The sequence below is a fragment of the Jaculus jaculus genome, chromosome 6 (assembly GCF_020740685.1).
Source record: "Jaculus jaculus isolate mJacJac1 chromosome 6, mJacJac1.mat.Y.cur, whole genome shotgun sequence".
Classification (NCBI taxonomy): Eukaryota; Metazoa; Chordata; class Mammalia; order Rodentia; family Dipodidae; genus Jaculus; species Jaculus jaculus.
The window spans coordinates 138,805,872-138,830,296 of NC_059107.1; the positions used below are offsets into that span (position 1 = coordinate 138,805,872).

The window sequence follows — 24,425 nt, forward strand, 5'->3', positions numbered from 1 at the left end:
CATATAGCCTGTAGAAACTTATAAATAATACAGAAGAAACAAAATTGAAAACAACTTAAGATATTCTTTTGATGGTCTAATGGATAAACTAAATGTGATGTATCCAACTGGTGTGAGTAGTGTATAGCAGTTAAAAATAAGTAGTATGCAATGCATAACATGGATAGTTATCTAAAACTGTGTTGAGTGAAAAAAATGCAGGTTAATGGTGAAATGTTGTATAATGTATCTATGTAAGTTGGAATTAAATCACTTATGAAAAACATACTGTTTTGTTGAAATATTTGCATATGTATATAAAACTATTTAAAATGGCTTATTATATATAGAGAATGGGCTTGCCAGGGCCTCCAGCTGCTGCAAACAAACTCCCAATCATGTGCCACCTTGTGCATCTGGCTTACGTGGGTCCTGGGGAATCAAACCAGGTTCCTTTGGCTTGCAAGCAAGTGCCTTAACCACTAAGCCATCCCTCCAGCCCCCTCTAATTTTTTTTTAAATAGGAAGTCTCAGGACTACCTTACTCCATGGTCTCTAAACTTATAAGTGTACCACATCCATTCACAGTATAGGAATATCTTCAACTCTGTTCACTCTAGGATTAAATTCCCTTTTCTTGGTTCCTCAGAGAATAAATACAGTTAAACCTAGGAAGGTGTTCCCTGATTCCTTGTCCCTCTCAAAAGGCTTCTGATGCCATGAAAGAACAGCCATTTCCAATGATTCGTGAAGAACTGCAAATGAGTGTGTTTTTATAAATTTATAAAACTTACACATTTTGACCTGAAAATAACACAAGCTTTCTCACAGAATATACATGTACAGGTTGCACTTTCATGACTTCCCTAAGATGAATAAATAAAATTAGAAATCCGTACCTGACTAAGAAGTTGTCCATGAAAAATGTTATTAACAACATTCAGAACTTGTTCAATAAGTTTCCTTTGAGAAGAGGGAATAAGAGCTGGTAACTTGGTACCTGTTGTTTCTAGTTCATGTTGTATTTTATCCAGAAGTTCACAAAGAAATTCCTGAGCATCTTGTTGGGCATAACCACGAAAAGCAGGGATCAGTTTCCACACAGAGTGTAGCATAGCAAATGGCGAGACCAAGGCCCACTCTCCAGACCACATAACTTGGAACAAAGTATGCAATTCATGACAGAGAGAACTGTACTGTGAACTTGGCTCTCTCGGCTGAATAAGTTCCATATGTCTACCTTTTGACGCTCCGCCACTTAGGCCTGATGATAAGCCTGCATATCTGGAGTAAACAAAGCCTTTTTCTTTTTCTTGGTCTTCCTTCACTTGATGCAGTACCGTTTCTGGAACAGGTGAATGCTTATAAGCTCTTGACTTTTCACTAGCAGTCATGAATAGCCATTGGTTCAGATCAAGCTTTAAAAAGCACTGTCGAAAAATAAGCAAATGACTCAACACTTGAAGAATAGAATTCATATAACAAGTGTTTCCTAGATTTCTCAGTCCTGTGACACCAGGAGTTAGCACAGGCCTTCGTTTCATGGAAGAATCAGTTACTTTTTTAAATTTCACATCTTCTGAGGTAGATAGCACCTTCTCTTTTGTGGGTGATGCTGGCACCTGAACTGGGACGATTTCTATCGTGGTAGACTCAGTGAGGCCTTGCAAACGTGAACTCTTCCTTGGAGGTGTACCTTCCAATTCTGCTTTCACCTGGCATTCTAATTCTTGCTGTCTTTTCTTCACTTCTCTTTTTCCTATTTTTTCATCAAATTGTTCTTCCTGCCTTTTTCGTCCAATGAGTGATTGTTTAATCCATGTTCGAAAGATTTTACCTAGGAGAATCCTTCTCCTGTGCCAGAGGGCAGTGCAGATCTGATCTTCCTTTTGTGGCTCAGACTGGTCGCCAGTGTGCAAGAAGAAAGACTCATCATCTGTATCCACGGACTGTAAAACTCTTCCACTCAGGGTGGTACAGTGGTAATCTTGACTTCTGATTGCACTTAATGTATCCCGCAGTGACTTCAGGTCTCCCGTTGCATTATCATTCAGTACATAGTCGTTACAAAAGTAACAAAAAGCATACATCTCATTCACCTCCAGGGCGAGAGGATGCTTGCTTGCCTGAAAGTGCTTCAGGGCATGCTCTTCAATGTACCGTCCACAGGCAACGTGGGAGCAGCTGAGACAGGCCCAAATCGACTCGGTTGAACTGCAGTCCACACAGTGCCATTTCTGAGGGTTGAGGACGGAATGGTCTTGCGCAAGCTGCAACTGCCAAATGTGTTTGCATTTATCCATTGTTAATATTGATTCAGTCCATCTGAGAAACACATAATCCAAACAAATCTCTGTTCATGACATCTGAAGCATCTGAAAACTGAAGAAAACAATGTCACTCTTTTAAACTTAAAAAAAAGAAATTAAGGAGGGGGGAGTAGAAAAAGAATGCTGACACCAGGGTCTCCTGCTACTACAAACTAACTCCACATACATGTGACACTTTGTGCATCTGGCTTTAGGTGGACCCTGGGGAATTGAACCCAGGCCATCAGGCTTTGCACACAAGTGCCTTTAAGCTTTTTTTTTTGAGGTAGGGTCTCACTCTAGCCCAAGCGGACCTACCTGAAACTCACTCTATAATTCTAAGTTGGCCTCAAATTCACAGCGATTCTCCTACCTCTGCCCCCAGAGTTCTTAAACTTTTTTATTGACAATTTTCATACATGTGTTTTGATCGTAATCCTCTCCCATTCCAAGTTTTTTTTTAATATAAAGGAACTTTTAATATTTTCCTAAAAGTAACATTAATTTCTTCCTTCCACTTCTAATTTTTGGGCTGTCTGTCACGATACTAGAGGCAGTTCTGTCTTCTGCTTTGTTTTCCTTACTTCTCACCCACCTTACTCTTACATAGCATACACCTCATTTTTCTCTAGTGGGCCCTCTTTAAAAACCTTGTTCTAAGCCAGATGTGACAGTGCCTGCCTATAGTCCCAGGAGAGAGAGATTGAGGTGGGAGGATCACTGTGAGCTTGAGGCCAGCCTGAGACTACATAATGAATTTCAGGTCAGCCTGGGCTAGAGAGTGAGACCCTCCCAGGGGGTGGGGAACTTTTGTTCTAAGTAAGTGCACGTCTTTAGTCCCAGCAGGAGGAAGCCTGAGGTGGGAGGACTGCTATGAGCTGGAGGCCAGCCAGGGGCTCCAAGTGAGTTCTAGATCAGCCTAGGGCTACAGTGAGACCCTGCCTTGAAAACAAAATAGGAAACCCCACTTTTGTTTTCAGATTTCTGTCACCATCTAGTTGTGAAATAGGTAGTGGCAACTTTTCACCCTACAGCAGTAGTTATCTCCTTTACCCAGCAGTCTGAGGACAGTCCCCCACCTCAAAAAAAAAAGCACAATTTTTTCTCTTGAAAATAGGGTATCTGGGCTGGAGAGATGGCTTAGTGGTTAAGCGCTTGCCTGTGAAGCCTAAGGACCCCAGTTCAAGGCTCGGTTCCCCAGGACCCATGTTAGCCAGATGCACAAGGGGGCGCACGCGTCTGGAGTTCGTCTGCAGTGGCTGGAAGCCCTGGCGCGTCCATTCTCTTTCTCTCTGCCTGTTTCTCTCTGTCTGTTGCTCTCAAATAAATAAGAATAAACAAAAAAATTTAAAAAAAAAGAAAAAAGAAAATAGGGTATCTATAATGATTATTATGGGGAGGTAATATGGAGAATGGAATTTCAAAGGAGAAAGTGTGGGGGGGAGGGAGGGAATTAACACGGGATTTTTTTTATAATCATGGAAAATGCTAATAAAAATTTAAAAAACATAAAAATAAAATAAAATTTTTTTAAAAAAGAAAGAAAATAGGGTATCTGTCACTAGGGCTGTGGCTCAGTGAGCAGAGTGCCTGTCTACTGTGGACGAAGCCATGAATTTGATTCCTAGTACACATAAATGGAAAATGGTGGTGCACACCTGTAACTCCAACATTGGAGAGGTGAAGGCAGGAGAATCAGGAGTTCAAGGGTCATCCTTGGCTACATAGTGAGTTGAAGGCCAGCCTGAGCCAACTGAGCCCTGTCTCCAAAAATAAAAAACAAAACAAAAAGACACTAGACATATAAATAAATGAAGTAAGTATATTCATTGAAGGAGAGGAGGGAGGGAGAGAGACTCACAGTATCAGGGCTTTAAGCAAGACTGAGAGGAACTTGTTAGTCCCCAAATTGTCTACTGAGGGCAGCAAGTGAGGACCTCTGCAGAAGACAAGACAGGATCAGAACTGCAAGTTCTAAAGAGATCTCAACAGGTCTGGAAAGAGGGTAAGAGGCTACTTAAGGAAATGAAAGCTACACATGGTTCAGTGGTTAAAAGCACTTACTTGGTAAGCCTACTAACCAGGGCTCAATTCCCCAGTACCCACATAAAGCCAGATGCACGAAGTGGCATGTATCTGGAGTTCATTTGCAATGGCAGAGGCCAGGCACACCCATTCTATTTCTCCCCCTGACACACACTTGCAAATAAATAAATATATTTTTATAAAAAGAACCAGTTCCATTTGAAGGTCTTTAAGGGAAAAATTTAAGGCTCTCTTCTACTACTGTTATACAAAATGGACTAAATTTTAAAATGCAGAAAGGGGTCTGGAGGGATGGCTTAGCGGTTAAGATGTTTGCTTGCAAAGCCAAAGGACTCAGGTTCAATTCTCCAGGACCCACATAAGCCAGATGCACAAAGTGGGGCATGCATCTGGAGTTTGTTTGCAGGGGCTGAAGGCCCTGGCATGCCCATTCTCTCCCCTCCCCCCTGTCAAATAAATACAAATGTTTTTTTAAAAATGCAGAAAGGGGCTGGGGAGATGGTTCAGTGAGTGGTAAAAGGTGCTTGTTTGCCTGGTAGCCCAGCCAGCTGCAATCTCCCAGCACCCATCTCAGATACAAAAGGTGGCAATTCAGGACAGGCGTGGTGGCATGTGCCCTTAATTCGAGCACTCTGGGAGGCAGAGGTAGGTGGATCACCATGAATTCAAAGCCACCCTATGAGACAACATAGTGAATTCCATGTCAGCTAGGCTAGAGCAAGACCCTACCTCAAAACAAAACAAAACAAAACAAAAAGTGGCATTTATTTTCAGTGGCAAGACACTCTGGCACACCTATATACATATATAGCACACACAAATAAGTATATATTTTAGTTTTCTGTTTTTTTGAGATAGGGTCTCCCTGTAGGCCAGACTGACATGGAATTCACTATGTTGTCTGTCTCAGGCTGGCCTCAAACTCACAGCAACCTTCCTCTGCTGGGATGAAAGGCATGCACCACCACACCTGGCACACGTTATTTTTTAAATGCAGAGAAAGCTAAGAATTAGGTCTCTTGAAAATCATAGGCAATAATTATTAGCTTGAATTGTTGCATAGTTGAAGGAGATTGCCATTTATTTCCTGAAGAAAAGTTATTTCTTTAATTATTTATTTACATGTGTTGGGGGGCATATACTGCTGCACCACTTTTTGCATCTGGCTTTTTATGTGTATGCTGGGGAAGTGAACCCAAGCCAGCAGGCATTGCAAGCAGTGCCTTTAGCATCTGAACCATCTCCCTGAACCCCCCCCCCCCTTTATGAGAATCTGCAAAGCCCAGGCTAGACTTGGGCTTTCTGTGTGTACGTGCATGTCTGTGTAGTGTATGTGCATGCATGTTCCATGTGCTCACCTGTGGTGGCTGGGGCAGCTGTCCTGCTCTGTAGCTTTTACCCATTCTGACTTGGGCCTAGTCTCACTCAGAACTTGCTGTTTCTTCAGTAGCTCTGTTGATTCTTGGGTCTCTGCTCCCTACAGGACTGGGGTTACAGGTGCATGGGATATGGCCAACTGTTTCCGTGGCCCTGGGGAACTACAGAGGTCTCTCAGGCCCTCATGCTTGCACAGAAAGTGCCCTTAACCACTGAGCTACCTCTCCAGCCCCTGACCTTGAACTCTTGGTCTTTGTGTCCCAGCAGACTTTCTAAGTGCTGAGTTCACAGGTGTGCACCACCACAAGTAGCTCACTGTAAGACAAATTCTTTGGGAGGTGGGGTGAGTTAATACCTGACAAAACATTCAGAAAAGAAGACTTAGTAGGAAAAAGACTGGAAAAAACATGGGTATTTATCCTGAGGTTTTTCACTAGATAATAGGACTACAAATTACTGTATTTTCTTTTATTAATGTATATTTGCAAATTTCCATGTTAAGTAAAAACAGCTCAGAAAGATAAAGACAAACTTCTAGTCTTATGCCAACCTCTTCAGTTCCATCTCCATTATTTGACAAAGATGTCTTTGATTACAAGATCTGCCTATTTTACTAAGATATCAAGTTCCTAGACCTTTAACAGGAGGCTGTACCTATAGTTAAACACATGACCTTGTTCCATGCAAAAACTGCAAAACAGATGATATGTGGTCAGAATCCATTTCTGTGACAGATGTGAACGTATGGGAGATGTATCACAGCAACGAACGCTGTGTTCAAAGCCTGCTCTGGAGCCCAAATGCCGGAGCTTAACACTTGGTTGCACTTACTACATGACAGTCAAATCATTTATGTTCTACACACTTCAGTTGTCTTATCTTAAAATGCTGATAGCAAGTGCCAAGAGGCTTGTTGGGGGAATTAAACATCAGTATCTGTAAAACAGAGCCCTCTCTACCAGCTCCAACAACACAGTCCTCAGTACCTCCTAACTGCAGGTGATACTTGAAAGCAGGGAGGGAGTGCTGGCAATACAACTCACTGTAACTCTTGCTTAGCAGACTGGAGGTCCTGGGTTCAAAATTCTAGTACCACAAATAGATATATAAATGAGCACACATTTTCTTTTAAAATTCCCTGCTGAAAATCTCTAAAGTCTAAGAATACAACTATTTGACTTATCAAAAGTTAATTTCTAGAATTATTAGCATATCATAAAATAGAAAAGTAAAGTGATTAGAAGAAAACTTTAAAAAAAAAAATTTTATTTGAGAGAGTCAGAGAGAGAGAGAAAGAAAGAATAGGTGTGGCAGGGCCTCCAGCCACTACAAACCAACTCCGGACACATGCACCACCTTGTGCATCTGGCTTATGTGGGTCCTGGGGAATCAAACCTGGGTCCTTTGGCTTTGCAGGCAAAGGCCTTAACCACTAAGCAATCCCTCCAGCCCAAGAAAACACACACACACACATAGATAGATAGATAGATAGATAGATAGATAGATAGATATTTTTTCTTTTTGGTTTTTCAAGGTAGGGTGTCACTCTTGCCCAGGCTGACTTGGAATTCACTAGGTAATCTCAGGGTGGCCTTGAACTCATGGCGATCCTCCTACCACTGCCTCCTGAGTGCTGGGATTAAAGACATGTGCCACCACGCCCGGCAAGAAAACATATTATTTAAGCAAATGATTTTTAAATCATTTAACCATACCCAAAAATCAAATCAAGTTATATGTAAAATATTTACAGCACAACAGCCTAAAACTGTATTCTTACCATAGCATGGACTCCTTGAAACTAATCGTCTACGCAAATTGTAACTGCTTCTTGCTTATACTGAAATGTATGTGTAAAATGTATTATCTGTTTTAATAGTTCTTCAGTACTGGGCATGGTGGTGCATGCTTTTAATCCCAGCACTTGGGAGGAACAAGTAGGAGGAACACCATGAGTTTGAGGCCACCCTGAGACTTCATAGTGAATTCTAGGTCAGCCTGAACTAGATGTGAAAACCTACCTAAAAAAAAAAGCTGGACATGATGGTACACCTGGTTTCCCACCAGAAATAGATGGTAAGACTAATGCTGAAGGCTCCACATGCTTGAGCTGCAAGATCATTGAGAAATCAAGCTACAGCTGAACTGAAAACCTCCTCCCTATAAACCAGCTGACAGAAAGCTGGAAAGGAGAAAAGTCATCAGTGGAAATAAACAACAGTGGATACTGCAAGCCTTAAGTTTGGCCAATCAGGCCAAATGAGCCAACAAGTACAATAGTGACATGTCTGTTATGGGGGGAAGCAACCACTCACTAACTGGACTGGAGGCCTGCTCCATGGGAGGGAATACATGCCTGATACTGAAAACCTGTGATGGAGGAAGTCATGAGCCCTCACTGTGTAATGCCTGCTGGTGTCTAAATGCATATATTATGCCCACCAAACTTCCCAGTGAGTACTTTTATTAACATCCATACAAATATATTAATGTTCCTCTCACTTTTGGTTAGAGAAACTTCTCTTTTCAGATGGTGTTGACCTCTGGCATGACTCAAAATGTACCACAGTGCTGAGAAGAAGTGAAAGAGGAGTGCTCAGCACTGAAACATCTCTGTCACATCCTCCAAGGCTCAGGGTCCATTGCAGAAGTGGTAAAAAGACTGTAAGAGCCAAAGGGAGAACAGGACTCAACTTAAGACCCTACCTCTAAAAACAAAACAAAAACAAACAAACAACAGATCCTCTGTCATCATTCAAGTACCCAGATGAGTGAATCTTAAAGCCAGTTTGCACTCCTCCCTCCCATCTCTCCCATCTTCACATGCTGTTATTTATGCACAGTTACTGTTCCCCACGTCTTCATCAGCTTCACTTTCCCCAGCTGTAACTCATGTTGCACACTTTAGTACGTCTATTCCTGAAGCACAGCTATTGCTTCTCCAAAATGACCTCATCATTTGGACTCTTGCTCACCTTCATTCTGTCTCACCAGATCAACCCTCAAGTTTGTTCTGAACCATTTACCCTGTTTTGTTTTTGTTTTTGGTGGTGGTGGTGGGGGGGTGCTGGGGATAGTGCATGCTAGGCCACTGGGTTATACACACGTACACACCCTAGTCCAAGCCTTTAGGTCTTGTACTTAACCAGCCTCTAATAGCAGGCTGGAAGGCTCTGTGGTAGAGTCCTTGATTACCAGGCCCCAGTTCCAATCTGCCAGTGGTTTCCAATGCAAAGTCCAAGATGAGATCAGTGGCTTTAGAGATTTAAGACTAAAATTTTGCATCATGAAGCTGAATCTTGGCACTTGCAAGGCAAGTGGAAGCAGTAGGCCTGCTAGCTACAGCCATCCTACCAAAGAAGAAAACAGCTTACTTACATCATGCCCTAGTTAACAGGGGACGCACCTAACACATACAACTCTGAAACAGAAGTTTTATGAACACTTCGTGTAGGAATAACGTAGCCTGCTATTTCTTATTCAAGTTCATTGATTTTGTAAAGCAGTTTGACAAATATAACAGTTAAAAAAAAAAGTTGTTAGTCTTGCTTTCAAAATTCTCCACAGGGCTAAAAAGACAGCTTAGCAGTTAAGGCACTTGCCTGCAAAACCAAAGGATCCAGGTTCAATTCCCCAGGACCCATGTAGGCCAGATGCACAAGGTGGTACATGTGTCTGGAGGCCCTGGTCACTTGTTCTACCTACCTCCTCTCTCTCAAATAAATGAATATTTTAAAGAATTCTCCACAACCCAACTTGTCTTATTTGCTTTGTTACTGTTCTTACATGCAGCGTGTACACAGCGAAGCATCCATCTAGTTGGCTTCTAGATTTCGTCATCATTCCATACTCCAAGAGCAACTCCTTAACGTCTGCCCAGTCAAAAACAATCTTTTCTCCTCTATCCTCTAACTTCATGGGTCTTTAGCTGTGCCACTGTTATACCACTTACTAAATGGGAACCCCCATTTTTTGTTTGTTTGTTTCAAGGCAGGGTCTCACTCTAGCCCAGGGTGACTTGGAATTCACTATGTAGTCTGAGTGGCCTCAAACTCACTGGGATCCTCCTATCTCTGCCTCCCAGGGGCTGGGATTAAAGGTATGCACCACCACACCTGGCTAGAAACCCTCATATTTATTTGTGCACAATTCTTACTCCGCTACCTGCTAGGTAGGCTCATGATGGTCAGGAAGGACTGTATTTCAAACATCACTTACCTTAAAAAAAAATTAAGGACTTTATGAAGACCCCATGAGTATATAGCCATACTGTTTTAGGTTATCAAATTCATGGAGAAATCACTGAGCTATGACTACAAATCTGACTTTATTCTCTTTATGACACTGACATCAGTGGTTGAAAAAAATCTCAATCAAATGATTCTGGACCAAGCAGCTATTTTCTCTCGATCAATCAAGGCACTCCATTGATACTCTGATATGATTATTCTTTGTCCTTTTTTTCATTTCTTGAGGACTGGTGTGGTGGCACATGCCTTTAATCCCAGGCAGGAGGTTAGGTTTAGGTAGGAGGAACAGTGTCAGTGTCAGACCAGCTTCACCTGCTGAGTGAGTTCCATGTCAGTCTGGACTAGGAGTGAGCCCTTGCTTCAAAACACTCACCCCCCTCCACCAAAAAAAAAAACAAACCTCTTCACTCCAGTCCAACCTAGAACTCACTCACTACATATCTTAGACTGGTCTCAAATTCACAGGGAGCCTCCTGCCTCAGCCTCTCAAAGTGCTGAGATTAGAGGCTCATCTATGTACATTGTACAAGCTTTCTGATATCCAAAATGGATTTCATATGCAACTAATAAAATTACTTTAAATTTTGTTATGATATATAATGGATCTTTAGATTGATGTTACAAATAAGTGTTTTTGTTATAAGAATCAATGAAAGAAGCCGGGTGTAGTGGTGCATGCCTTTAATCCCAGCAGTGGGGAGGAAGAGGGAGGATCTCCATGAGTACAGGCCACCCTGACCCTACACAGTGAGTTCCAAGTTATCCTTGACTAGTGTGAAACCCTACCTTAAAAAACCAGGAAAAAAAAGTATCAATGAAAAAATAGAAATGTAGATGTATTACTTTTCTCATCACGATGAAAAAAATACCTAACAAAGTAACTTATGGAAAGAAGGGTATTTGGGCTCACAGGTTGAGGGCACTGACCACTGCAGGAAGGTAGGTAGAGAGGTCAGCAGTAGCAGTGCTTGCTCTGAAAACAAAAGTCATCTGTTCACATCTCAATGGAATAGGAGACACAGAACAGAACAGGCAATACTGATGCTCAGCTGGCTTCTTACTGTTTTTCCGTTTTATTTAATCCAGGACACCAGTCCATGGAACTGGGGTTGTCCACATTCAGGGCTGCTCTTATCCTCTCAGTTAAACCTCTCTAGAAAGTCCCTCAAAACCACACCCACAGGTGTCTCCTGGGTGATCCCAAATCCAGTTGAGTTGACAAGATTAACCATCATGAGTCAACTCTATGTTAGCATGACATTCAAGGCTCATTGCCCATCACATCATGCAAGTGCATTCAGTTCATCTGTAAGTCTTCTAAATCTGCTTGAGTGTTACCCCACAGTCCTTTAATTAATGCCAGCACTCAGAAAGCTGAGGTAGGAGGATCACTTTATGAAATCAGCCTCAACTACCGAATGAGTTCCAGGTAAGCCTGGACTAGAGTGAGCCTGTGCTTCAAAACACTGCCACCAATCCCCTACAAAAAATGTTCTCTAAATCTTAACAGTCCAACAGTGTTCCAAGTCCCAAGTATCTCAGATTGAAGATAAATTCTTAACTCTGAGCCCTTATAATGTAAAAGAAAATAAGAAATCACATAGCATACCTTCAATACATCCCAGGGTCTCCACTGCAACTGCACACATGGCCTCTCAGGATCTCCATGCAGAAAATATGACCCTGTACATCTTGGCTAGCCTCAACAGCATTCTGGAATCTTGGCGCAAGCCTCCATAACCCTGTCTGTTTTACATTAGTGGCCTCACTGCACTTGGGCAGGTAAACCTGGGCAAAACCCTTCCCAAGGTAGTTGTCTGGAGCAGGGAAGCACTTCAGTTGCACTCTCATTTCACTCATAAATGCATCTGCATTTTATAAGCCTTTGATAAATGGAGTCTTTTCTTCCAGAGAGCTTTCCTATTGCTATTGTCCCATTACAATGTACAAGATCTCTCCTTAATTGTGCTAATCTCTTTAACAAGTTAAAGATGCTTTACTACACCCTCTTATATCTGCAATTTTCAATTCACTCATTCTCATTTCCACACTCAACTGTACATTCTTCCTATCTTTCTGCTTCGTTTGCTATAAACCTGGGCCCACAGGTGTGTCTGTCCCCTGAAGGATTCAAAATCCAGTCAAGTTGACAAGGAAGATAACTATGACAATAGACAACTTTTCTTCAAAAATTAGTACTGCCCAGTAAGCACTTTTCTTAACATTCATACCTATATATTAATAATGATAGCATACTGTCACTTTGGGTTAGAGAAGCTTCTCTTTTCAGATGGCAGTAACCTCTGGGATGACTCAAAATGCACTATAGTGCTCAGAAGTGACAGAGGAGTGCTCAGCACTGAAACATCTCTACCACACCCTCCAAGGCTCAGTCCATTGTGGAAGAGGTGGCAGAAACAATGTAAGAGCCAAAGGAAGGATAGGACTCTTACAATACATTCTTCTAGACACAAAATGGCCTGGATACTCATGACCTTGCAGTGCCTGGCATTACCTACACAAGACCCTCATCATAGGAGGAAAAGATGATATCAAAATAAAAGACAAAGGCAGATGTGGTGGTGCACGCCTTTAATCCCAGCACTCGGGAGGCAGAGGTAGGAGGATCTCTGTGAGTTTGAGGCCACCCTGAGACTACATGGTGAATTTCAGGTCAGCCTGGGCTACAGTAAGACCCTACTTCGAAAACCAAAAAATAAAATTAAATTAAATAAAAATTAAAAAGACAGACTGAGAGGAGGAGGGGATATGACGGAGAGTGGAGTTGTGAAGGGAAAGGGGGGAGGAATCATCGTGGTTTATAATTATGGGAGTTGTTAACAAAAAATGTGGACATGTACACTTTACATAAACATATTTTTTACTTTTAAATAAAAGAAAAATGGCTGGGGATATAGCTTAGTGGTAGAGTGCTTTATCTAATGAGGCCCTGTGTTCAATCCCAGTACTAGAAACAAAAACAAATAACAACATAAAAAAAAATAACACTGGCCATAAAGTAGAATGAAAGAAAATGTGTCACAGAAAGCCAGGCATGGTGGCATGCACACCTTTATTCCCAGTACTCAGCAGGATCACTGTGAGTTCAAGGCCACCCTCAAAGTAGATAATGAATTCCAGGTTTGCCTGGTCTAGAGTGAGATCCTACCTCAAAAAAAAAAAAAAAAAAAAAAAAAAAGCCACTGAGCTAGAAAGGAGATATAAAGGGAATAGAAAGGGAGGGAGGGGGGACTTAATAGGATGGTAGTATATCAGGGGAAAAGAATGAGTAAAGGAAAGGTGGAGGGAGGGCTAATCTAAATTTAAGAGGATATAAATAAGTCATATGGAAACCTACTTTTTTGGACAATGGAACACTGAGAATCCATAAATTGCTACTAGGAAATTTTCAGTGCCAGGTATGGGATACCTTCCAGTGAGTTGTTGGCCAGGGAGGTCCCTGATATTCCCAAAACATTACAGACTATTGCTGAGGCCCTTGGTTTCCCACCAGGAATAGATGTTAAGATCCTACTGCTGAAGACTCCACATGCTTGTGCTGCAAGGTCACTGAGAAATCCTGCTGGAGCTGAGCTGAAAACCTCCTCCATGTAGACCAGCTTACAGAAAGCTGGAAAAAGTTACACTGCATGCAGTTTCAATGGGAGAGAGAAATCACCAGTGCAGATACTCAATAGTGGATACTGCAAGCCTTATATTTTGCCAGCCAGGCCAAAAGAGCCACTGGATGCAATAGTGGCATGTCTTTTATGGGGAAATCAACCACACTCTAATTGGACTGGAGGCCCACTCCATGCGAGGGAATACATCTCCTGATACTGAAAACCTACAACAGGGGTAGTCATGAGCCCTAGGGGTGTAACATCTGCTGCTGTCTGGCTAAATGTATATACTATGCTTATCAAACTGCCCAGTAAGCACTTCTTTTAACATACCCATATATTAATGCTACTCTCACTTTGGGTTAGAGAAGCTTCTCTTTTCAGATGGCAGTGACTTTGGGATGATTCAGAAGGCACCATGGTGCTGTGAAGTGACAGAGGAGCGCTCAGCACTAAAATATCTCTATCATACTTCCATGGCTCAGGGTCCATTGTATAAGGGGTGGTGGAAAGAATGTAAGAGCCAAAGGAAGGGTAGGACTCCTTACAATGTGGTCCTCCAGGCACAAAATGGCCTGGATATCCATGACCTGACAGTGCCTGATACTACCTACACAAGACCATCATAATAGGAGGAAAAGATCATGACATCAAAATAAAAGACTGATTGAGAGGGAGAAGGGTAGAGAGGAGTAGACTTTCAAAGGGGAAAGTGGGGGGGGGGAATACCATAGGATATTGTTTACAATTATCAAAGTTGTCATTAAAAAATTACAATTAAAAAAGTACCACAGAAATTACATTTATGTCATTTGGAAAAAAACAAAATCCTGAAAGCAGGCATAGTGGCACACATCTTTGTAATCCCAGCAGTCAGGAAGCTAGAGCAGGACTGAATCTTTGAAGCCAATCTGGGCTGCAAAAGAGACCTTGTAACAAAACCTGCAACTTCCATGTACTCATTATTTTAAGAAACAATTTTTGTAACAACTTATGTTTCTTTTTAATAGTTACAACTTGATCCTCTAATGATTTAATAGTAAGATACTATTTTCCATCATGAAAAAAAATAGGATGAAATGTAATTTCGGCAGGAGGTAGGTTTTGCAAATTATAAACCACTGCCAAGTGTTACAAGTATCTATCTGGTTAAGAATGAAATAGTTTTATCCTTACTTTGTTGTTAATTAGGGTCAAAACCCCATCTACTCCTTATAGGCAGTTTTCAATTTTTCATTTATACACCACAGAATCCTATCCTCTTAAAGAGTTGTTTGTAAATCACCCAGGGCCAAGCATAGTGCTCAGTGTATAAAAAGGGGTTCAATATTTTTGAATGAACAAATTATTGCGCAAAATGAACACAATGGGCTCTCAACCTCTCCCTGCTCCTTCTTAGGGTACCCTATTATGTCTATTGTGTGCTTTGGCACCTCTCCATGTCAATCATGATGTATTTCCTTTGCTTTATCCCAAAAAGGCCCTGTTTATTCTTTTTGCTTTTAGAAATCTAGAATCTATAATTACCCTGATCCTCCTCATTAAGCAATAAAAGAATAATAACCTTTTCCCTGGACCTTCCTTACAACCCAAATTAAGATTTTTTAAAGATCCCACTCCTACCAACTTCTGCCTCCAGTTACTTGAATTCCTTAGGTTCATTCCACTTATTTACAAGTAATTAATTTGGGGGCACTATTATCAGCACCACACCAACACAGATCAGCCTCCTGCAGTGAACTTCTTCACAATGCAGGAAACATTCGAAACACTGAGCAGCCTATCAATAAATCGAGTTCAAATACTTTTTGTTGTAAAACACCCATATCCACTGGTATAATAAATGCATCCTTAAGTTAAAAATTATCTTTTATTTCTATAATAGGTTAAAAACTCCACTAAGACTGAACTAAATTTTTATGATGCCTGAAAATGCTGTGAATACAGCTGTGCTTTATACAATAATATACTTTTTTTTTTTTCAAGATAGGGTCTGGCTCTAGGCCAGGCTAACTTGAAATTCACTATGTAACCTCGGAGGATTACAGTGGGTTTGAGACCACCCTGAGACTCCATTGTAAATTCCAGATCAGGCTGGGCTAGAATGAGACTCTACCTCGAAAAATGAAAAAAAAAAAAAAAAGACAGTGAGGGGCAATTGTTTTTACATTTAAATAGTTAAGATTCTAGCAGGATTAGGTGGTGGGTGTGGTGGCGCATGCCTTTAATCCCAGCACTCAGGAGGCAGAGGTAGGAGGATCACCATGAGTTTGAGGCCACCCTGAGACTACATAGTGAATTCCAGGTCAGCCTGCACTAGAACAAAACCCTACCTCCAAAAACAAACAACAACAAAAATTAGTTAAGATTCTCAACAGATTTCTTTTTTAAGATAGGAATCACACCATGTAGCACATGCTGGCCTTGAATTTATGATTCTCCTGCCTCAATTTTCCCAGTGCTGCCGTTATAAGCAAACACAGACATGCCGATCTACATTCTTTTTAAATACTCCCAAAAGTGCATCATTGTATGTTATGCTAAATGTTGATTCATTTATCTCTAGAAAAAAAAAAAAAAAAAAAGCAAGATTTTGGAAGAAAACCAATTAAAATAGACAAGTCATTCAACTTTTTGTGCTGTACACACTGAGCTATCTGTTTAATATCAGAATGTCTCAATTTCAGTTTGGGTATTCTAGAATAAAAATACCAGATTGAAAAAAAATCTATCACTGTATAATTCTAAAAAGCTACAGAAATCTGAGGTGGGAAGAGAAAACTTGAATATGCCAAAATGTTTAATAATTTCTTTCAAATTCCTCGAAATGTTAAAGACAAAACCAATAAAGGCTCCAAGAATAAAAATGTTTATCTCTTTTAGGACAAATATTGAATCTCATTAAGATTATGAAATCTACAAAGCTGTGCCTAGTTCCTATTTGGATGTGATTACTAGGGAACAGTCTTGCTTGTTTACACCAAATGGTTTTGAATCAAGACAACTCAATTGTCGGCCCAAATTTGCAAACCCTACTGTTGCCCCATAAGTAGCTACTTAACAGATAACAAAAGAATTCAAGTGCAGGGTCCAAAGTTATTTCCATGCTAATTTCACAGACCTGTTATTTGCAAAATGCTATCATTAAAGTTTAAGGGGGAGGGAGAAGGACGGACTGAGGAAAACTGAACCTCCCAAGTTAGTTTTATTTCTCGTATTAAAACTGCAAAAAAAAATTTACCCTGTTACCTGTGGAATCAGCTTCGTATTTCTCCTGAAACAATTACAATTTCTCTCTTTTTTTTCCTATTTATGTATTTATTTATTTATTTATTTAAGAGAGAGCACGAATGGGTGCCCCAGGGTCTCCGGCCACTTGCAAACAAACTCCAGATGCATGCGCCACTTTGTGCATCTGGCTTTAACGTGGGTCCTGAGGAATGAAACATGGGTCCTTAACCGCTAAGCCATCCCTCCAGCCCTGTTTCACACACACACACACACACACACACACACTATACATATACATATACATATACATATACATATACATATACATATACATATACATATACATATGAGATACATATATATGGCGGGGAAGAGTGTCTTACTTCCCTGCCGGGGCAGTTGGGCTGCCCCTCCTCACACTGGAATACTTCTCACTTATTCCCCCTAAGAGTCCGGCTACCAGCACTCCTTCCGGAGGAACACCGGCGGGGCGGGTTTTGGGAAGCTGCTATTCATTCACAAAGTGTCCGTAGGCGGCGGTGGCGGCAGGTGCTGGCAGCGCTGGGACGGGAACGTGGCGGGGAAAGCGAGCTCTGGAAGACGCGCCTTCCTCTAGGAGCAGGGCAGCCGGCTTCCCTCCCCGGCCCCGACGCCGCTTCGGGACGGCCTTTCCCCACCGGCCGCGCCGCCGGCGTCACGCCGCCACCCGGCCCGCACCCCGCCACGCCGCCGCCGCGCTCCGGCCCCGGCGCCCCGCAGCACCCCCGGAGCCCCCTCCCCGGCCGCCCGCAGCGCGGCTGCGCGCAGCATCTCCGGCGAGCCGTGAGGCGGGCCCGGGGAGACGCCGCGACTTCCCACGGCCGCCCATTCGAAATTCGCCGGAGCCGCCGCCTCTCCTCCGCGCGCCCCGGGGCCGGCATCGCTCGCTCCCTGCCTCCCTCCGTCCGTCCACAGCCCCCTCTCCTCCCTCAGGAGCCCCAGCAACCTGCGAGCGGGAAAACCTGTGCCGGTCGGGGTGCCTCCCGCCCCGGGGCTCCGCTCGGACGTCCGCTCCCTCAGGGAGCCGCGCTCCCACAACCGCCGCCGCCGCCGCCGCGCGCGCGCGCGCCCCGCACCACTCACCGGCTCGAGTCCCAGCAGCCATCTTAGCTCTCACGGCGGGCCCCGGGCTCCCCGATTCGGAGGCCGCGGGCAGGAAGGCTCCGGCGATACGTCAGCGCTGACGACGGGCCACGCCCCCTAGCGCCGCGAGGCCACGCCCCCTAGCGCCGCGGGCCACGCCCCCTGGGCGAGCCGGGCGCCGCTACTTCGGCGAGCCAGCGCGGCCTGAGCGGGCGCCGGCCGGGCGGGCCGCTGGGACTCAGCGTGTTGGAGACCGGCCCTTCTCCCTGCCCCGTCCGCCAGGGGAAACTAAACCTGAGGCTACCCTTGTGCGTGGTAGAGGCGGAATATTCCGCCTTTAATCCCAGCCCTCCAGAGGTAAGATGTAGGATGATCGCTGTGAGTTCGGGGCCAGTCTGAGACGACATGGTGAATTCCAGATCAGCCCGGGCTAGGGTGAAATCCTACCTCGAAAAACATATACATATATATATATATTCCAAGGGCGGCCCTACAGTGTCCCAGATTGCCACTCACACAGCTTTGACTTGTGCCACAGCGACACATGCCCATACCTCAGTGTTCAAAACCCTGTGCAAATTCTCTCTGGGATTCTCCCAGAAAACGTGTCCTTCCTGGCAGGTACTTCAGGGTGTCAATTGCAGGGCAAGTGACTTCTGTGAATTAGGCAGAAATTTAGAGAAAGAATATTTAAGGGACATGAAAAGGCACATGTGTTCAAATGACTTGCAATTGTCAGGTTTTTTTTGTTTGTTTGTTTTTCAAATTAGGGTCTCACTCTAGACCAGGGTGATCTGGAATTCACTATGTAGTCTCAGGGTGGCCTACAACTCACAGCAGTCCTCCTACCTCTCTCTACCTCGCAAATTCTGAGATTAAAAACATGAGCCACCACACCATTTTAAGATAAAGAAGCCCAAAGGAGAAGAGACAAGAATAGACAAGGGCGGAAATCTGTGGAAGAAAGTCGGGCCTACAGGTACATCAAAATTAATCCAAGGCCAGGCATGGTGGCGCATGCCTTTAATCCCAGCGCTGGGACGGCAGAGGTAGGAGAATCACCATGAGTTCAAGGCCACCCTGAGACTACATTGTGAATTCCAGGTCAGCCTGGCCTAGAGTTACACCCTACCTTGAAAAACCAGAAAAAGAAAAAAAATCTATTAGCTGGGCCTGGAGGTTCACACCTATAATCCCATCAATGGGGAGGCTGAGGTAGGAGGAGCTCCACTACTTGGAGGCTGCCTGGGCTAAAGAGTGAGTTTCAGGCCAGCCAGAGCTAAAGTGCGATACTGCTTCAAAAGAAAAAGTCAGGGGGCTGGAGTCCGGCTTAGCGGTGGACTAAGCTGGACTCAAAGGACCTCGGTTCGATTCCCCAGGACTACATGTAAGGCAGATGCACAAGGTGGCGCATGAATCTGGAGTTTGTATGCAGTGGCTGAGGTCCTGATGCACCCGTTCTCTCTCTCTCTCTCTCTCTCTCTCTATCCATGTGTCTTTCTCAAATAAATTATATATATATAATTTTAAAGTCAGGCTGGGGAAATGGCTTAGTGGTTAAGGCATTTGTCTGCAAAGCCTAAGGACCTGGGTTCAATTCCCCAGGACCCACATAAACTAGCTACACAAGGGGTCCATGCGTCTGGAGTTCATTTGCAGTGGCTGGAGGCCCTGGTGTACCCATTCCCTCTCTGCCTCTTCCTTTCTCTCTTTCTCAAATAAATAAATAAATAAATTTAAAGTCCTTTGCTCAGTCTGAGTGGTTTCTACTTCAGCTACCCTGTGGGACACTGAAAATTAAGACACTTCTCAGAGAGCTTAAACAGCAAGGGCATGTCACTGGACCGTGAACTCTTTCAGTCTGTGCAGCAAACTATGAAACTGTTCACATTTTTAAATACACTCCTTGAGAGGCTATCTTTCAGTGCTGTGAAGCAGGAAAAAATGAACTCAACACATTTGAACGAATAAAATTAAGAGTAACCAAATGGATGGAATTAGAGATGGCTCAAATGTTAAGGTCTTTGCCTGCAAAGCCTAATGACCCAGGTCCAATTCCCTAGATGCACAAGGTGGTACATGCATCTGGAATTCATTCATATTCATATTTTCTTGTTTTTTTTCTCACTCTAGCCCAGACTAACCTGGAATTCACTATGTAGTCTCTCAGGGTGGCCTCGCGCTCACAGCAGTCCTTCTACCTCTGCCTCCCAAGTGCTAGGATTAAAGGTGTGTACCACAACGGCCCGGCTCATTCATTTTCTCTCTCTCTCTCTCTCTGCAAATAAACAAATAAGAGTAACAAAATGGAAATGACTAATAAAGGTTGTAACCTCTTGGGAATTTTTTTCCCTCTTGGGAATTTTTAAGGGTAGTAAAATAACAGTAGCGTTTCAATGATTCTTACTTGAAAAAATATTAAATACGTGCATGAAACTTGCAACGTTGTGACTCTGCATAATGATACTCCTTTAGTGAATAGTAATTCCAATTCAACTCCTTTTTCTTCCTTTTCTTCCACTTCTTTCCCTCCTCCCATCTCTCCCTACTCCTCCCTCTCTAGCTCCTCCCCTCCCTCCCTCCCTCCTTCCCTCCCTCCCTCCATTTCTGGGAATCAAACCCTGGGCTTCATGCAAGGGCTGCACCACTGACATATCTCCAGGCTGGAAGGCATCGCTCCAGAAATATTTCATAAATTTGAAGAACTTCTGATACGCACTATATTTTTTCCTTTGATTCCTTGGAAATAAGACAAAAGTCGAACTCCTGCTCTTAGGACTTACTTTAGGGGGAGAGAGATTTTTTTTTCCTAGGTAGACTCTCACTGTAGCTCTGACTGACTGGAACTCACTATGTGGTCTCAGGGTGGCCAGGAACTCTCCTACCTCTGCCTCCCTACTGGGATTAAAGGTGTGCGCCAACAATCCCAGCTTGCTCTCAGTTTTATTTTTTTTTATTTTTATTTATTTATTGGAGAGCAACAGACAGAGAAAGAGAGAGAATGGGGGCGCCAGAGCCTCCAGCCACTGCAAACAAACTGCAGAAACATGTGCCCCCTTGTGCATCTGGCTAATATGGGTCCTGGGGAATCGAGCCTCGAACCAGGGTCCTTAGGCTTCACAGGCAAAGCGCTTAACCGCTAAGCCATCTCTCCAGCCCTGCTCTCAGTTTTTAAAGCAACGAAGTTGTTCTACACAGTTGTTCAGAGAGGGCTTGCCTAGCAGTCATAAGGCTCTATTTCCATCCTCAAGGTGTGTGTGTGTGACTGTTGTGTATAGAGTGGGCAGAGTGTCATTTCTAAGTGTACAAGTATAGAGTTTTATCTGAAAGTCAGGCACCCCAGAAGGCTATACCCATTCAATGTTTAGAATAGTGCAGTTCAGAAAACCTAACTTGATTCAGTACTATAGGAACTATCAGTAAATTTGGTATTCATATGACAGATTATATAGTTATCAACATGTATATGGTTTCCTGAGCCCAGATCAACAAATCTTATTTTCAGAAAATATTAAATGAAGGCTATGTAGGTCAGGCCACACAAACTGCTATTCCCATTCTCCCAAGAGATTCCTACTTCATAAATTACCTTACCGGTACCACATATCCCTGCTTCCTTCTGTGTAACAGTTTACTGGAGTGGGCTGAGCAATAGGTCCAAGGGCAGCCAATCTGGGAATCTTGTGAAAGCTCTGCCCAGATACTGAGTAAGGGAAAAGAAGTTCCGATGGATTAAGTAATGAAGGAACAGTCGGGCATGGTGGTGCACACCTTGAATACCAGCACATGGGAGGCTGAGGTAGGAGGATAAGTTAGAGTGAGTTAGAGGCCACCCAGGGACTACATAGTGAGCTCTAGGTCAGCCTGGGATAGACCTCAAAAAACTGATGAGGATAACGAAGGAACATTGAGAAGACAAGATACCAGGCAGCAAGTACCACACAAAGAGCAGCAAGCAGTGTCAGAGGTTTAAACAAGACTGAGTAGAGCACTAGAATTCCAACAGGTATTAGCCATACAAGAGTGGGGTAAGTTCAGTGGTAGAGTAGCTGCCTAGCATGTACAAGGTATTGGGTTCAATCCCTAGCAAAGCAATAAATAAACCACAAAAGTAGAAATGCATCTATTATATTTTAAAATACGTCGTATTCACATTGAACAGCACCTGCAAGAAATATAAAACTTTAATAACAAAGGGTATGAATACAAGTGATTTTTACTTTTCTAAGTTTCTTATAATGATCATACTTTTCCAAGAGCAAAACGCTATATTAGCTAGGCGTGGTGGTGCACGCCTTTAATCCCAGCATTTGGCAGGCGGAGATAGAAGGATCGTGAGTTCGAGGGGACCCTGAGACTACAGAGTAAATTCCAGGTCAGCCTGGACTACAGCCAGACCCTACCTCAAAAAAGAAACAAAAGAAACAAAACTGTATTAAATGACTGGCATGGTGGGGCTCAGAGGTAGAGCACCACATTTCATCCTCAACACTGACTGAAAAACAAATAACAATTGTTTCAGAGACTGAAACAGAATGAACACCATCAGTAGTGGAGAATTCCAGTCAGAAAACAAGTTGCAAATGGTAGAATGGACTAGCGGACAGAAGTTCTGAGGTGAGAGAAAAAGCACTTGGCATGGGTTAGAACTGAAGTCACGTGAATTAGTGGAGGAGTGAAGTGTACAGTAAAAGACAAGCTTTTCACTATGTAATCTCAGGCTGGCCTCAACCTCCCGGCGATCCTCCTACATCTGCCTCCCACGTGCTGGCATATATTTTTTGTTTGTTTGTTTTTTCAAGGTAGGGGTCTCACTCTAGTCCAGGCTGACCTGGAATTCACTCTGTAGTCCCAGGCTGGCCTTGAACTCACAAAGATCTTCCTACCTCTGCCTCCCCGAGTACTGGGATTAAAGGCATGCACCAGCAAGCCTAAAATATTTTTGAGTCCGAGGCTGTAAGTGTGGGAAAGTATCAATAGGAAGGGAGGGAAGCTGATGTTCTTTGTATTTACTGATATTACCATTTAATCAACTTTGAAATTTCCTCAGCTACCGTTCATTCCTGATCTTCCTACCGAGACCTAAATCTTGGCAAGTTCTAGTTGGTTTCCTGAGCCCAGGGCCTCTCCATTGCAACCTTGTGTGATCATAGCTTTCAGAATCCTTCTTGAATTTCCCTGTGTTCCTGACCGACCTTATCAAATCTAAGCTTTTCACTATAACATTTTCAAATGCCTCCTTCTCTTCCCGCCTTCACCTGCTGTCCCCACACTTACCGATTATATCCTCGAAAACCAGTCTTTCCCCAAAGTGGCCTTGAAGACTAAGAGGTGAGGCCTTTTATGATCTCCCACGATCCCACCTTTAAATCCTGGCAGATGTTTACCTCCTAAGTAGAAAGTCCTGTATGTTTCCAACCTATTACAGTTAACACTCTTGAGGGCTGCCCTCCACTTTCACCTCTAGGAAGCTGCTTTTCTAGTTAAAAGTGGCTCCCAGCTGCCCATCCCCCAGAGCAGCAGTACATTATTATGCATCCCCTGTTTTTGTTCTGACTTCTGGTCCTGGTTCTCCCCATTTGCATTATAACCTCCCTGGGGGCAGGACTGTGCCCCGGCCCCATTTTTTAAACCTCTCCAGAGCTCAAAGTATAGTGTCAGTCGAAAAATCCTGTTAAACTGTCTAATGAATTAACAAAGTTAGGAGTTCCCTAACATAACGTGGACTTGTGGAAGTGATGTGTAGGGAGATTTCTTTGTTCCTGCAGCCCCACATTGAAATGACAATTCACCCTTTTCCCAAGATAAACAATTTCTTAAACCGGAAAGAATTTTAAGGCCTCTGGTACCTATTAGTATATTAGTATATAACTAGTTATCTCTGAAGTATAACACCAACTGATTTTGTTTCTTCTACTCGAGAGAAAAGTATGGATAATTAAAAGATAAAACATAAAGAATTTCATAGAAAGGAAGAAAAAAAAACTTCATAAACCTTAGAGCTCCCTTTTATGCATTGTGTCAATTTTTAGAATTTTCTAGTATAGTCTTTCATGAATCTGAGAAATACTTTTGGAATTATAGTTTTCTACTAAGGAAGAATTAATGAGGATATTAAACTTAGGAACTTAAAAGAATTTTCAAGACTGGATATGGTGGCATACACCTCTAATCCCAGAACTAGAGAAGCAGAGATAGGAAGAGCGCCAGAAATTTGAGGCCACCCTGAGACTACATAGTGATTTCCAGGTCAGCCTAGGCTACAGCAAAACCTTACGTAGGGAGGAAAAAAAATAAATCAGTTTTTTTTTTTTTTTTCACACAATGCTCCCATCTAATAATGTTAAGGTTCACTGAACATTATTTGAACACCTGTGTGCCTGGAACCATGGTCGGTATTGAAATGTGCACAGCTTTCATTTCCGTGTTATGAAGAAATAAAGGAGCCACTGGGTGTGGTGGCGCAAACTTTAATCTCAGCACACTTT

General features: G+C 43.0%; 2 protein-coding genes across 4 annotated transcripts in view; one reads left to right on the forward strand and one right to left on the reverse strand.

The window, feature by feature from the left end:
• The window catches only part of Usp44 (ubiquitin specific peptidase 44), a 39,649-nt gene extending 16,273 nt beyond the window's left edge, over positions 1-23,376 (reverse strand). Inside the window, exons 1-2 of one of the 3 annotated variants that reach the window (XM_004650189.3) lie at positions 23,215-23,376; positions 879-2,361 (exon numbers count right to left, since the gene is read on the reverse strand). In XM_004650189.3, coding sequence (XP_004650246.1) covers positions 879-2,282 — 1,404 coding nt within the window. In that variant the 5' untranslated portion in view covers positions 2,283-2,361; positions 23,215-23,376. Of the gene's footprint in view, positions 1-878; positions 2,362-17,800; positions 17,859-17,937; positions 18,022-23,214 lie in introns of those variants that run through there. The other 2 variants (XM_045151803.1, XM_045151805.1) reach the window with 2 other exon arrangements.
• LOC123461552 (serine/arginine repetitive matrix protein 1-like) lies at positions 16,070-18,038 on the forward strand. The gene is made up of 2 exons (XM_045152251.1): positions 16,070-16,114; positions 17,349-18,038. The coding sequence occupies exons 1-2, from the start codon at positions 16,070-16,072 to the stop codon at positions 18,036-18,038; spliced, it is 735 nt and encodes a 244-aa protein (XP_045008186.1).
• Positions 23,377-24,425: the final 1,049 nt, after the last annotated feature.

Excerpts from the sequence above, each read along its gene's own strand:
- LOC123461552 (XM_045152251.1), top strand. The coding sequence starts at position 16,070 with ATGCCGATCTACATTCTTTTTAAATACTCCCAAAAGTGCATCATT. Across the intron at positions 16,115-17,348 it reads ACTCCCAAAAGTGCATCATT|GCGGCGGTGGCGGCAGGTGC; the intron begins GTATGTTATGCT and ends AAGTGTCCGTAG.